Consider the following 16516-nt stretch of genomic DNA (forward strand, 5'->3'; position numbering starts at 1 on the left):
CGCATGTGCGATCTGCAAATTTGCTGACTTTTTAAGTAAACACAACGTTTTTCAACTTTCTGCTAAGATATACTGTATGTGACTTTTTTGCAACAAAAATGCGGGGATTATGAAATCATGCAAGCCCCGCATATTTTGCGCGGAAATCGTCAATTTATGCGGCGAAAGTACGGCGTATTTGAAAAAAATGCACCCCCCCCCCCGCATAAATATGCGGACTTTAGCTGATTATGCATTGAATTATGCGATCGCATAATCACGTTTTTCTGGAGGGACTGATTTAATACTCCTGCTGGTCACTTTGTGTCTATAATGCATTATAAACACATGTATAATGAGTGTATAATCTGCTTATAGCGACGTATAATCATAGTTATAAGCACTTGTCAGAAGAACAAGAATCATAACACATCATAAACCATTTTATAATGACTTATAAGGTCAGGTATCATAATACTTTATAATTGCTCATCACTTACTGACTACCATATTCTTATCAGGATTATAGTGTATTCTAGTTCTTATCATTTTAATATGTTGTAATCATTTTATAATGCATAATAATCACTGCTATAAGGCATTATAATGTGATTACAAGTTACTCTAAGTGGTATATTTAAATCTACGCAAGAAGAACACATCTCTGGATTACACAAATATAGAAGAAATATTTACAGTGTTAAGTCAAATAGTTGAGGTGGTTGACTGAGGTGCATATGAAAATGGAAATCTACTGTAGGTATATATCCATTTAATGTCCTGTTTGTTTGTATTCCAGCTATGAGTAAACTCCCCCAGCCGGTCAACATGACTCTGTCCTCAATCCATTTCATTCATGTGCTGAAATGGGAGGCTGGACCCGGGACACCCACAGGAGTCCACTACCATGTCAGCGTTCACACAGTTTGGTGGGTGTCACCTGTAGTTTGTGTTTGTACTTGTGTATACACTGTATACTGACAGTATCCCAGGGACTCTCTGTAGAGCCTTTTGGATGCGGGCAGTTTGTGTTTTAACAGAAAAAGGATCACAGATGTTAGTCAGAGTTTGTTCTCGGACACATACCCAAAGATGTTTGGGAAAGTTGTCAGTCACAGAGAAGTACTAAGTTGTAGTATTAAGTCTTTCTATCCATGTAGTGCTCCGAGCAGGTTAGAGCAAATGTTTAATGGCTGAACCATCATGTCATGCAAACAGTAGAAAGTGGATCGGATATCGGTCAAATGTCACCGATCCACATTAAATAGTGTTTTCTGTTCTCCTCCGTTTATTTACAGCGTGTAAAGCTACAGCTCATTCGTCACCAGTTCCAGCATGCGCTTCCTAATAAATTAATTTGAATGTAAAGGCCTTCACAATGAAACCGCAAGTGTTAATAGATAGCATTACCGAAAGCTTACTCAAAACAAAACTTTAAAAAACAAGACTTGTTCTTTTGACCCTCTAAAGTCTGCTTCTTTCCCTCTTCTCCGGTCCTGAAGGGGGACTTCCTGGGTGCCAGTGGCTGGCTGCGAGCATGTCCAGCACCCACTGGTTTGCAACCTGACAGAGGCCTTCTCTAACCCAAATGAGTCCTACTATACCAAGATTAAAGCAGTGCTGGACGCACAGCACTCAGAACCAGTCACCCGAGAAGATTATAAGCCAATCAGAGACGGTAAGTGGCACTTTTTTGAAACTACGAGATTTTAATTAAAAGGGAAACGTAATGGAGTCAGCGTCTTCTTCTTCTCTTCCTGCCACACCACCACCATTTTTTCCTCTCCATTTGATCTTCTGTTTCTTGTCAATTGTAGCAGAAAAGCGTCTTCAGTTCATTTCCATTTGGGGTTTTCTTTTCGTGTCTCTTCCTTGTGTCCTTAGTTGTGGCTAGGGATCGACCAATACTGGTCTTTCAAGGCCGATACCGATTTTTGGTAGTTAATGAAACCGATAACCCGTATTTTGAACCGATATGCATTTACAGTGAAAATGAACGTCAAAAAGTGGAGACAAACATTTAAGTCAAAATTAAGATTTGGGAATGTTACAAACTCCAACACAAAACTTTGTTTAAATGCTTTAAAGGTCCAAAAGGTATGTAATATATGTACTGTAATAATCCAAAAATGACACCAATGCCTCATCAGATATTAACGAAACATGTTAAGCTGAAATCTTTTCTGACAACAATGCTAATGCCAGTATTTTTTCTTTTTTGAATTTCAGTTCTGTGACGGAATATCTGTTTGTGTTTTGGCCTGTTTGTTGTTATCAGCTGCCCAGTTTGACAGCCAGGACGGGTTGCCAGATATACCCGTACAAACGTAAACCCAGCGTGCTACAGCTGTAGTACAGCCATGGAAGCAGCACACAAACAAACGGGATCAACGGAGATGGCTTCTACACGACCTAAAAAACCTTGGCATGTTTCTAAACCGTTGCATGACCAGAGGCGTAATAAAACACGGGTAAATATTGGCGATGCATTTGAAAAATGGAGACAGCTTAGAGACCAAAACGACTTTAAGACAGATACCGAGTTGGCTAATTTCCTTCTGAACAGGTAAGCATCTAGCGTCACTTTTAACGTATACCAAAGTTAGTAGGGAATTGCATTTTAAGTAATTTAAACATTTGGGTACTCTCGTTAAATTAATATAGAGTAACGTTGCTCGCGTTAGTTACTGGCAAAATATTGACACACACAGCCGGTGAAGTTATACCGATTGGTGCTGGCTAACGCCCACATGCTAACACACGCTAACTGCTAACTTTACAGACCAGAGGAGCGGCCGGGGGGTGGGCTACATGAGTTTACTTTCTCAACCACCATGACAGGTGTTACGATGCACTTACATTGTAAGACTCGTCTTCGCTTGTCATGATTGTCTTCTTCTGTTACGTCTTGTCCTTTGTGACATTGGGTTCAGCCTGGCAACCCACCTGATTTTTCGAGTCTGGGGAGGAGGGGGCGGAGGGAAACGACTCTCCAGTGTTTTGAAAGTGAACTGCAGTAACTATTTTAATCGCTAGCTGGCAGTCCTCCGTGATGAAGACTCCCAGGATATTAAAGCTGGAGACTAGGGACGCCCCAATCAGCTTATTTGGCCACGGATCCCGATCCGATTTGAAAAATATTAAATATCTGCCGATACCGAGTCCCAATCCGATACTTGTAAATTTGCCTAGATAATAGAGCTGCACACCGTTTTTTGTTAAGTAAACAAAGTAACTAGTTTATTTAACTTAGTGCAGCTTGCATTTTTATAAAACTCACATATAAAATCAACTGCTTCTTAGAATGGAGTAGAATTTATGACAGAAATGGTCGGAGTAAGGTGATCTGGGTGCCTGCCGATCCCCGATCAGTTATAAAATGCCCATATCGGCTCCGATCTGATCGGGACATCCCTACTGGAACCCCTGTCCACCTCCACTCCATTTACACACTGACCATCGTGGAGTGTTTTTTTTTTTGTTGTGATTTCTTTTGGGTTTTCTTGTGTTGAAGATGAGGTTGTTGACGACCAGGTGGTCAGTGTCTGGACCTCCTCTCTGTAGGCAGTTTGCAGTGAGAGCTCCATGTCGCTGCGTCTTTGGCGCCGCCATCTGCATGATATAAACTAGCAAAAAAAGCACTGCATTTATTTAAAAAAGAGTATGGAGCTCTGTAGAGACAATTCAGTGTTATCCTAATGGTCATTAAGATAACACTTTTCAGCTCTGGATTTTAAATGTATTGCAATTTATAGTAATTAAAATGTTATGCATAACCTGCTTTACTCCCTGAACTTATTTACTTACAGGTTCTCTGTTGGAAGTGTTTTGCCCGAAGTTATGAGAGACTTCTATTGAAGATGTCTTGCATCAAATGACTTTGCATAAACCTGTTTGGTTTTTGGTTACTGTTTGGTACCTGCATTCATGAGCAGAGGAATTGCACTTCAATAAGTCTAATTTAATGCGGCATTTTTATAGTTGTTATCTTTCCTCAATTTGAATGAATTATTGGTAACCCATCGTGTGATGGAAATTTGAGTTCATGTAACTAAATGACCTTATTTGTCCCTGTGTCTGTGTCCTCCAGCTTACATGGATCTGCCGCTGCTGACTGTGACGCCCTGTGGACGAGACTTGTGTGTGGACCTTCAGCCTCCCATGGAGCACCTTAAGGAGATCTATGATTCTCTGCAGTACACACTCAGGATCAAGAGCAACAATACAGACGAAGCTCAGGTGCTGTACATACTGTATACTCACATACAGAGTCATAAGAGTTTTAGGGAGATTTCACACCTATAGTTCAGTGGACTCGGTGCGATTCGGGGGTGAAGTTGCAACATTAAGTATGTTTACATGCACATCAGTATTCCACTATTATTCCGAATATGACAATATTCTGAATTTGATACGGGTCATGTAAATTGCATATTCTGGTTGGATATTCCGAATAAGGCCTTTATCCGAATATAGCATTTTCCGATTTAGATATTATTGGATATTTCGGTATTATTCAGGTTTTAGAGGCATTCTTTGGACATGTAGACAGCGCATTCGGAATATGCGTCTCAAGGAGGCTGCGGTCGCAAGGTCCAACAAGTCTGCCACCGCTGTAAAACTTCGGAAAAATTGTATTTTGCACGGCTACATGTAAACAGGAATATTAGTGGAATATTCACTTTCATTAGCCATGTAAACAGCTTACTTGGAATACCGTCTTTTTCGGAATAAGGTGAAAAACCTGAGCTTTCACATCTGCCCAAACGAACCACTTCAGGGTTAGATTTAAACAAGGTAGTGAAAGCAACCTTTTTGGCATACAGTCCACTTGTGCCATCAGGATCAATAAGTTGAAGCATGACAGCACTGCTGTGTTGTGGGCGTGTTACAGGTAAGAAGAGGCCATCCAGTTTGAGTCACACATCCATGACCTTTAATACTTACCAGACACCAAAGGCTGATCTAATGAATAAGTAAACCAGTCCAAGTAAAGTGGACCCAAATCTTCTGAATTGGATGCTTTGAAATTGAACTTAAGTCACCTGTGAGCTGTGCAGATACTGTATTTTGGTATTTGGGGGTGCTCTTACAATATCTAATAAAATAATAGCTTAACTTAACTTAGAATCTGACGTCTTTTTGGAACCAGGGGAAACGCCCCCATGCAGGAAGTTAGAATGCAGGTTTAAGGCACTAACACATTCAATTTCACCTTACCAATTGACCTTACCACAGCACTCTCAAACATAGCTTCCTGTGGTTTAATCTATGGTAGTAATGCTGTGTTTTTTATGTTGTTTTTTCTCTTGTACTGCTCTGACATCTGTCTGTGTTCTCTCTGTGTGCAGTTTAGGGACACCAAGTCTCTGGGAAAAGTGCTTTTGACGGATCTGGTCTCTGGCAGAGTGTACTGTGTCTCAGTCTGCTTCTCAGACAAATATGTTCCTAGGGAGTCCAACTACAGCCAACCTGTGTGTGCTTCCACCCCTGGCCTCTTCACCGCAGGTACAGGTCACTGTGTTTGTGTGCACGTGTCTCCTACTGTTATGTTTTTCAAATGCTACATTACATTATTACATTACATGTCATTTAGCTGATGCTTTTATCCAAAGTGACTTACAATTAAGTGCTTTCAAACCTGAAGGTTCTAACTCCAGACAACAAGTAGTAAGTGCAAGTACATTAGCTTTAAATAAGCAAAGCTACAAAGAGACATATGAAAGTGCAGCTTCAAGAAATCCATCCATCCATCCATCTTCGTCTGCTTATCCAGGGTCGGGTCGCGGGGGTAGCAGCTCCAGCAGGGGACCCCAAACTTCCCTTTCCCGAGCCACATTAACCAGCTCAGACTGGGGGATCCCGAGGTGTTCCCAGGCCAGGTTGGAGATATAATCCCTCCACCTAGTCCTGGGTCTCCCCCGAGGCCTCCTCCCAGCTGGACGTGCCTGGAACACCTCCCTAGGGAGGCGCCCAGGGGGCATCCTTACCAGATGCCCGAACCACCAAAACTGGCTCCTTTCGACGCGAAGGAGCAGCGGCTCTACTCCGAGCTCCTCACGGATAACTGAGCTTCTCACCCTATCTCTAAGGGAGACCACCAGCCACCCTCCTGAGGAAACCCATTTCGGCCGCTTGTACCCTGGATCTTGTTCTTTCGGTCATGACCCAGCCTTCATGACCATAGGTGAGGGTAGGAACAAAAACTGACCGGTAGATCGAGAGCTTTGCCTTCTGGCTCAGCTCTCTTTTCGTCACAACGGTGCGATAAATTGAATGTAATACCGCACCCGCTATGCCGATTCTTCGACCAATCTCCCGCTCCATTGTCCCCTCACTCGCGAACAAGACCCCAAGGTACTTGAACTCCTTCACTTGGGGTAAGGACTCATTCCCTACCTGGAGAAGGCACTCCATCGGTTTCCTGCTGAGAACCATGGCCTCCGATTTAGAGGTGCTGATCCTCATCCCAGCCGCTTCACACTCGGCTGCGAACCGATCCAGTGAGTGCTGAAGGTCACAGGCCGATGATGCCATCAGGACCACATCATCTGCAAAAAGCAGCGATGAGATCCCCAGCCCACCGAACTGCAACCCCTCCCCACCCCGACTACGCCTCGATATCCTGTCCATAAATACTACAAACAGGATTGGTGACAAAGCGCAGCCCTGGCGGAGGCCAACTCTCACCTGAAACGAGTCCGACTTACTGCCGAGAACCCGGACACAGCTCTCGCTTTGGTCGTACAGAGATTGGATGGCCCTGAGAAGGGACCCCCTCACCCCGTACTCCCGCAGCACCTCCCACAGTATCTCCCGGGGCACCCGGTCATATGCCTTCTCCAGATCCACAAAACACACGTAGGCCGGTTGGGCATACTCTCAGGCTCCCTCCAGGATCCTTGCGAGAGTAAAGATCTGGTCCGTTGTTCCACGACCAGGACGGAATCCGCATTCTTCGTCTTCAACCCGAGGTTCGACTATCGACCGAACCCTCCTTTCCAGCACCTTGGAGTAGACTTTACCCGGGAGGCTGAGAAATGTGATACCCCTATAATTGGCACACACCCTCTGGTCCCCCTTTTTAAAAAGGGGAACCACCACCCCGGTCTGCCACTCCTTAGACACCGTCCCAGACTTCCACGCAATGTTGAAGAGGCACATCAACCAAGACAACCCCTCCACACCCAGAGCTTTAAGCATTTGTGGACGGATCTCATCAATCCCTGGGGCTTTGCCACTGTGGAGTTGTTTAACTACCTCAGCGACTTCCACCAGGGAAATTGACGACAACCCCCATCATCCTCCAGCTCTGCCTCTACCATAGAGGGCGTATTAGCTTCAAGAAATATATATATATATATATATAAAGGGACTGGTTTGCCTTAGCAACCAGCTGAGTTTACAAGAATTTGCTTAAGAGAGAAACAGACTACAAATCAGACAACTTAAGTTTTAGCATGTTTGTAGCAGTTTGCTATTTGTGCTGTGTAACACAGTGGCAGCGGATGGGAGCAGACTGACATATCTGTTTTCTACATGTTTATGCCTGAACAGGTGTAGCCAGAGTAGTGCCTTGCTACTCACAAAGGTTTTATTGCAATTGTAAGCTATAAAGTTACACTTTACTTTTCAATGTGACTTGTGTGATCAGATGCGCGGATTAGATATCAGCTGTGTTCGCATAAGTGTGTCCTGTCCAGGACATCGGGGGGCTTAGCCCGGACCTCTGTTGAAATGTTCTTTTCTTTACTTATGGTTTCTGAAAAAATTTGCAAAAAAAAGATCTGTCATCTGTAGCTGCTGTAATTCTGTTAAAATGCCAACCAATCATTGCCACACTGTCACTTAATAAGAACCAATGAAATGCCTCCTTGCCCCTCTTTGCACACTCCACCCCTTAACTACAATTTATTTAAGGTACTTGTACTTTAATATTTCCATATTACGCGCTGACATGGGGTACTTTCCATAAAGTCATCTCTCAATGCAAATCAAACCAGCTATTAGGCTAACTGAAATAAAACCATGCCAATCTCTAGGTATGGTGAAGGGTATGTGATGATGTGGAGACCAAGGGAACTTTATCAGGATGCATGATCCATGAAATAACTGGCCTTTCAAAATAAAAGTCTGCCTGCCTCTATGGGAATTTAACATAGGGGTGTACTTACGTATGCCCCCTGTATTTTAAGGAAGAACATTTATTTATTCACGATACATTATTTATTCACAAACAAAGTTGGTGTCCTTAAAGATTGGATTTTTCCTCATTTTTTTAACTAAGACATTAAGATCAATTTCCAAAAGATGATTTTTTTCATTCCTCTTTTTAGTCAACGGGTTCATAAACTTATGAGCACAACTGTGTATGTGTGTATATTTTTTAAGTGATTTGTTTATTTTATTTTGGCCCCTGGCTCCCTCTGTGTTTATGTGTGAATAATATGTCCCATGATGCCCCATCTCTCCTCTCTGCAGACCCGTGGATCGCAGCCTTGTTGATTTTGTTGGTGATGTTTGTTTTGGTCCTGGTGGCCCTGCTGGTCTTTACTGGTTTCATCTGTCTGAGGAGGAGGTCATTACCATCAGTCCTGGTAAGTAATAGCATTCATTGTAGTGTTGAACTCAGTAGCTGGTGTTGCAGCACTAAAGGAAGCAGTTGTTGGAAGGAACCCAGACTGCCCCTCTAAGTTAATTAGTAAATTCATTGGTTTAAAAGTTTTCACTCACTTTTTTAATTGTTGGGGACAATGAGCAAATGGTCAGAGGTCATTACTGGAAAAATGGCAATAATATTCAAAAGGCAGTAGATCTAAAGAGGTCCTTTTGGATGCCAAAAAGTAGTGAAACATATTGGTGTACAGTACTGTCTCCATGTTGTTGCTACTCAAGAACTTCCGTGGTTTTAGATCTCTGTCATCTCACTATTGGACTCTTTGAAGTAGAATCATCTGTAGTGTGATGTGGAATAGACAACTTTAATTGTAGTCATTTAAAGTACTTCAACATGATCCAGTTTGACATGTGTTGTTATTTTCTTTACCATACAATAAATATGCCGATTTGTTTGTGGTTTGACTTTTTCTGAGTAAATTAGTAAAGAACTGCAGGCGGAAACACACTTTGTGCACATTACTCCAGTGTAATGGTTGTGGTTGAACTGCGGTGTAAGACGAAAAGACAAAAAAGGCAGATAGCTGCAGGCAACCGTGCTGTTCTTCCATTTCCTTTTCTTTCTTTTTTCTTTTACAACAAGATGTTTGATGTACCTAGTTTGTCTTGTTATTGAGCTGCCAGTGGTGGTGTAGACGATAGATGGTCAAAAGAATGACAGGGGGCGGCGACCTGTAGATCTAAAGAAATACTCCATATCTGAGTACCCTTTATACATGTTATTTAATTCTCATCTAGTTTGTTGGTCCGTGTCTGTGATGAGCCACTGCAGCTGAGGTGTGACAGTGTCTCACTGGGCGATTGATTCTGTTGCTTTTCTGGGTGAGATAAACAGGAATAAAATGTGTACAATATGAACATTTCTGACTTGGGCGACTGTTGCTGACATGCTACCTGTGATATCCCTTTTTCATGTCACATACAGAGGCTGTCAGTGGTAGCAGTACCCCTGCTCAGTTTCGCCTGGAGAATAATGTTAATGCTTTACCTCAAACCATCCAGTTCTCAATAAAAAAAAAAAAGGCAGTTTTATTTATATAGCACCTTTCATTACACGTAAACAAAGTGATTTACATTAAATGACAAGATATAAAAATATAAGCATAAACATTAGAACAAAGAATAAACAGAAAAAAGAATACAGTATAAGCATCAACACAAGACAATCTACAAAACGTAAAAACACACGCACGCACGCATGCATGCACACACACACACACACACACTGTAATGAACTAAATGGCTGAGAGAATAGTAAGGTTGTTTGCTTTTGAATGTGGACACAGAAACAGAAACCAGACAGTGTGCTCCTTTAGGACACCATGTTGATGCCAAACCATAAAATACATGAAACTACCCCCTTTAATCAAGAATCAAATCCTTCTGACTTTAAGGCAATGTTTAAACTCCAGCTGCTAGATAGTATTCCCAAATAGAATGTGTTGTTTGACTTTTTCATTCATTGATATTTACATCTTGATTTACAGTATGTCATACAAATGTCGTCCTCTTTATATTATATATAATATTCCATGTCTTCTTCCTAAAATAAAAGTATTTTAGTTTTCATATCACATTTTCTAGTTTGTAATTTACAGTTATATATAAATTGTCCAGGACTTTACTATTATATATATATTATTGTTGATATATAGATGAATGTTGTCCAAACACCAAACCAAAGGGAAAAAAGGAGTTCATCGTGCACCTTCCTCAAGCAAAGTGGTGTCACTGCAGCAATATCGACGCACTTGACACTGTAAATCATGTTCCTCAGTTAAAGTTCTCTCCTTATGTATCAAGCAGGCCCCAAACATTACTCTCCTGTACATTAATGACTTACCTACAGTCTGTGAACATTCTACTTGTCTCTTATATGCAGATTATGTCATTTTGTTCTCTGACCCAAGTATAGACACTAAACTCTCTTCTGACTTTAGTTCCTTATTTAACTGGTTTATGCACACCTTCTGACTATAAATGTAAAAATCTTGGAGTTTATCTGGACATCAAGCTCACATTTGAAGTGCATATGAACTTATAAATAGTAATCCGTACGATCAGTTACGTAATTGCCTTTACCTTCTTTACTGGTTACTATTTTTCCAAGACAATGCTCTGTTGGACTTGGGGGAATAACATATACAATTTGAAATAAAATCCCATATCATATTAGAAATACTCCCTAATTTTGTACAATTTAAACATGTATTCTTTCTTCTTCCGGAACATTTCAACAACAATCTCTTATCTCATCCTTTCCGATTCTTTAATTGCAACCTATTTCTGTAGACATTTTCAAAGTTTTAAACTGCATCAGGCCCACAACTGGTAAAGTACTAAACTACAGAGACATTTTGATGCATAAAGACTACAGATTAAGTGTGTGTGTGTGTGTGTGTGTGTGTGTGTGCATGGGGAGTGTGTGTAGAGCGAGTGAGAGAGTGACGGCGATTACTTTCGGAGCGAGTAGCGACTCTAGAGTCATAGTGAGAGAAACAAAGTGTCTCCCCTGAGCTTTCTGGGAATGATTTCATGTTGTTAATGGAGAAGGAGAACCAGGAAATGAGTCGGGGGGAAATGCAGCGCTACCAAGCCACGGCTGAGCGTCGTCGCCACGTGTAGTTTCAGTTTTCGAGAGGTGCACGTCAGGCTACGGCATAGGGTCGGTATCTCCACGTACCTACGTACGTAGCCACGGCGTAGATTTAACACAGAAGCATGAATCCTGCTTTGTTCAGAGGGACATTATCAGACTGGGTTTAGCTTCATGTTCCACGAGCTCGGTCTGAACTTGTTAAAACTGCTTTTAGTTTTAGTGCACCTGACTCGTGGAACAAGTTACAGCACGTTCTTAAAATAAACTCACTTGTGCCTTTTGGACAATTTAGAAATCTGGTTTTAAACTTGCGAACTTCTACTTGTACTTGCTTTACATAATTACACTTTCTTTTGTATCCGTATTATCCTAATTTATTTTTCAAATTTTCAAAGTTCTATTGTCTTTTCATCTTTAATATGATGGCGTATTCTTTTCTGTGTTGTTATCTCATTGTAAATGAGGGCTGCCCCTCAATGATCGCTCGAGTTTAAAGAAAGGTTCAATGAATGAAAATACAATTAGGATATATAAATAGTCTAGTTGTTAAATAGGTGTCACCTAGCACGTTGTTACGAGGCAAGTTACGAACCTGGAAAAAACATAGGGGGGTTGACAATTTCTAAAGTGAGATCATTATTCAGTTGGCAGTCACCAATAGCTTTTGAAACCTTCAATTCATATCAGTCATTGGCTTTATTTTATTACAGCATGCTGGGATGTAAGAACTGGTATGGATGTGGGCGTCGGTTACAGTTAACCTTTAATTTTTCGTGGTGTTTGTCTCGCGAGGGGGATTTGAGGACGCTTTTTGGTAAAATAATATGTAGTTTCATGTTCCATTATTAATTACCTTAAGTCAACCAGAGTGACAGCGAGATGTAGAGGGGCTTTCCCCTCACCCCGGACTTGTATGTGGCCAATAAATTAAATGTGAAATTTGGAGGCTATTGGTTGCTCACCAACAGTTTCTTTTCCCCAGCACTTTGTGGAACCCCACTTCCTTTAATATGATTCAGCAACATTTCCACTGCTGGGAAACATGTCGCCTGATAGCACAGAAGGAATACAGCTTCATTTTTGTTAAATGTCAGCACACACACACATGTGAACAGTCTGATCGAAGTGTCTTTGAGCAAGAACATAAAGATATAACAGCATTCAATGGAAACGTCCTTCTGAATGTGTCTAAAATTATAACAGTTAGATAACTTGATTAGTCAGTTAATCAGGCCCCATCACCATGATGTCGTGCTAACACAAAAATCACTTCCGGGTAGACAAATGGCCGTTGATTTGAATTACGGAGATATGTGAAATCTATTAACGTATTTATTTTCTGTTGTCATTTTCAGTCGTAACTATAACATTTAAATGTATAAAAATGGAGGGTCCGACTTATCTGACGTCTCTGCTGTGCTTATTTTCTGTCTTGTGTTGCTTTGCTAGCGTCTTTGATAAACCAAATGTAGTGTTAGGAACAGCAACATGTCACCGCCGGTCGGACTGACTGCTAGTTTGGGTGGTGACATTTTCTTTAGTCTGTGGCCCAACAGTAGGGCTGTGCAATTAATCAAAATTTAATCGGGATTATGATTTCAGCTCCCAACGATCACACAAACAGAATAATCGAGAAAAAAAATTATTTAGCTCATTACGTTTTGCAAGTAAACTCTTATTTACTCTTGTGTTCTAAATGAAAAAATAAAGTTTCAATAGGAAAAGTATTAAAGCAAATTTCACAGTTGTATGTTGTTGTTTTTTTACTGTTGATTTATTTAACTTTTTCCAATGTTTTTTTTAAGTTCAATAATTGTAACATCTTTCCAGAAGTCAACAAGTAATCGTGTTAAATTATCATGATTTCAGTATTGACCAAAATTATCGTGATTATATTTTTTCCCATAATCGAGCAGCCCTACCCAACAGGTGAATTTGCTCTCCAAGCTAACGTTAGTCAAAGTGTTGACATATGAAAGCTAGATCCATACAGCGTAGCATCGCGATTTTTTTCGTGGCAATACTGTATCGATACACAGACGCCAAGTATCGATCTATTATTATATGTGTGTTGGTCAGTTTGTCTGCTTGACTATCCCATTTTGCAGCAATAACATTGAAGATAAAACAGATGTTGACAAAGTTTCCTTTTGGGGACATCATTTGAAATTGGAAAAAATTGAAGTTGGAAAAAAGGTAATAAATTGCAATATATCGCAGAATATTGCAATATGTTTAAAATCGCAATAATATTGTATCGTGACATAGGTATCGTGATGATATCGTGTCGTGATGATATCGTGTCGTGATGATATCGTGTCGTGAGGCCTCTGGGGATTCCCACCCCTAATGAAAGCATCAAACATGCGTTTTAGATGAAGGAGATGAGAGTATATCCAGATGTTCCTCGTTCTCGTTTGCTCAGCATCGTTAAATTGTACGTGCAGGAGATTTCTACCCAGAAGTTATTTATCTCATTTCTAACTGCCAAGCACCGCTCAGTGGTGATTTTTTTATTTTGATCACTGTTTCTTCAATGAAACATTCACGTTAAGCTGAAAGTGGATTCATTGATTAGTTGACAGAAAATGAATTCACAACTGCACTCAGTGGCCACTTTATTAAGTACACCTGTACAATATAATGTAATCCAATACAGCTGTTCTGCCATGAAGTCTAATTTAATGAGGCCTATAATCTCAACTTTGTGTTGACGTGTCATCATGAGGAAGGGTGATATTTCACTTCCATGTTTGAGCATTGAGGTCATGTGAATCAGTGATAGTGTTGTAATGGACGACAGCTGTGTTTAAGTATTCTGCCCCCCCCCCCCTTGTAATGTTTAAGGGCATTGTGCAAAACACACCTTTAGCTATGACCTTGGTGATAAACATTTGAATTTATGCTTTTCAAACTCATATTCAAATGATGTCCCCAAAGCAAAACTTTGTCAACATGCATGCAGCCCTACTAACAGTTAATGAACTCTCACACTAATGACAACTCTGTGCAGTGTTGTAATGTAACAAAGTACAAATACTTTGTCACTGTTCTTAAGTAGAATGTTCACGTGTCTGTACTTTACTTTGTTATTTATAATTCTGGAAATTTTACTTTTACTCCACTACAGTTCCCCTCAGCATCTTCGTTACTTGCAAGAAATGTTTTCGTACGTTGGAGAGAGACCCATTCTCACAAAAATCTGTTTCTGTTCTTCTTTGTTGATGTCAGACTTGATGTTTAAGAAGGTGTGGAAACCCTGAATATTATGCTTTAAAATAAGGAAGCCGCAATAAAGTTCATAATCAAAGTTGTTGTTTTTTTTTTTTTTTTTTTTAATAGTACATTTTGATATTCAAGTACAGTAAATATCAGATACTTTAAGACTTTTACTAAAGTAATATTCTAAAAGGAGACTAACTTCTACCAAAGGCATGTTCTGGTAAGATACTTGTACTTTTACTCAAGTATTGCTTCCAAGTACTTTATATAATAACTGACTGTGTCCCAGCCTACCAGAGCAAAGTACCATTCATTTGATAAAGGGATTGAAATAAGTAATCAAATGTCACTGATTCCTTTCATGCTGACTAAAAATCAAAATATTTCAGTTGTGTGGGAGCAGCAGGCAGAAGGGCTGTTGGATATCTGCTATCTAAAAACAAGATGGTTGGACTGCTCTTAATCCGCCTTATTGGTTTCAGCATTTTTCATTTGCGCTCTCTCTCTCTCTCTCTCTCTCTGTCTCAGGAAATCCATCACATAGAAGGGGTTGTAGTGGTTCCATCCTGCAAGACGTCCCTGTTTTCTCTCCTGGATATTAATCCAACGGCGCCCTCTTCAGGCCAAAAGAGGACCAGCCAAACATCAGACGACAGCGATGCCAAGAGTGAAACCGAGAGCACTGGTGGGAGCAGAGGAGGAGGGTATAAACTGCGGAGGGGCACTAACCTCCTCTCTTCCTCCTCCTCATCTCCATCATTGTTGTCAGTTCCTTTGTGCCCGGAGCCGGAGCCGTTGCTTCCGAGCTTCTCCTCAAACCAAACGCCATCAGACTTGTTCCATCCCCAACCTGAACCCTCCGTCTCTGCAGAGACACATTCCCGTGCTGGACTGAAGGATTCTCTGTCGATATCAGAGCCGAGTTCAGACCCCCGTCCTGCAGACGCAGACCATTTGACTGTAGGAAAAATCCAGCCAGTGAAGGCGGAGGAGAAGGTGGCGGGAGACGGGGGCAGCCAGGATGTCAACCTCTTCACATTGACCTTCGGCACGCATGGGGAGGAAAAGGAGGAGGAGTCCCATTTGGACGTGGCAGAGGTGGAGACAGAGTCTTCCTCTGCTTCAGAGGTGTACCGCACCATTCCAACTTCGCCCTCACAAACTACGGGCGCCAAGGACGTTTCCATTGCAACTGTTTCCTACTCTGGCGATGATGAAGACGAGGAGGACGATGAGGTGGACGAGCTCTCTGGATATATGAGGCGTCCATAGATGTCTGACAGAACTTATTATAGAAGTCTTGCGGTTTTCCAGCTGGACGTTACGCCGTTTCACGTCTTTTTACAATTCCATAGTGTTTTCAACGATACACTCAACTCCCGATTCGATTCAGGATTTTAAGTTGACGTTACCATTTTCTCAGGATTTTTCAGATTGAGCCGCTGACACATGACTAAAAAATATTCCTTTATTTCTAGAAACTGTGCAAAACAACAGATGTGTCCCCTTATCAAAAGGGACACTCAACTTGTATTTTATCTCAAATAACTTTCAAAATGAAATCAAAAAACAATAATTAGATTTTTTTTAAACAAATCCCACATGAAAAGAACTCATTAAATAGAAGGAAAAAAATCTCTTCAAATGAATAAACTAAGAAGACGTAGTCACGTCTGAAGTCAAACAAGTAAAACTGAAGTAGGTTACGTACTAGGCCGTTTAAAAACCGCAGCGCCATTCATTTTTTGTCTCACTCTTTACACATTTCTATCCATTTAACCGGTTGGCGATGCATCGGTATGTCCCTGTTAATAATGTGTTATAACCAGTGTTAGAGAATCCGACTGTGAGCTCATGTTGCAGCACCTGTCTAAAGACATTTCCACCAACTGAGTCCAGACACTGAGCTCTGATATATTGTGATGAGTAATGCTCAGTACAAGATGGACATAACTCTTCTCACACGTACAGTTGTAAAACCGATATTTACAACAATGGGCCTCATGCGGGAACCGGCCGAACCCGAAATGATCTCTTAGT

General features: G+C 41.0%; 1 protein-coding gene across 1 annotated transcript in view; it reads left to right on the forward strand.

Annotated features, from left to right (window-relative positions):
• crfb2 (cytokine receptor family member b2) overlaps positions 1-16516 on the forward strand; it is a 36267-nt gene that overhangs the window by 1999 nt on the left and 17752 nt on the right. The window contains exons 3-8 of the mRNA XM_078262860.1: positions 779-908; positions 1482-1657; positions 4070-4218; positions 5331-5487; positions 8461-8576; positions 15005-15738. Of these exons, the coding sequence (XP_078118986.1) occupies positions 779-908; positions 1482-1657; positions 4070-4218; positions 5331-5487; positions 8461-8576; positions 15005-15738 (1462 nt within the window). The remainder of the gene's footprint in view (positions 1-778; positions 909-1481; positions 1658-4069; positions 4219-5330; positions 5488-8460; positions 8577-15004; positions 15739-16516) is intronic.

This window comes from Sander vitreus, chromosome 11 (genome assembly GCF_031162955.1).
Source record: "Sander vitreus isolate 19-12246 chromosome 11, sanVit1, whole genome shotgun sequence".
NCBI classification, from domain to species: Eukaryota; Metazoa; Chordata; class Actinopteri; order Perciformes; family Percidae; genus Sander; species Sander vitreus.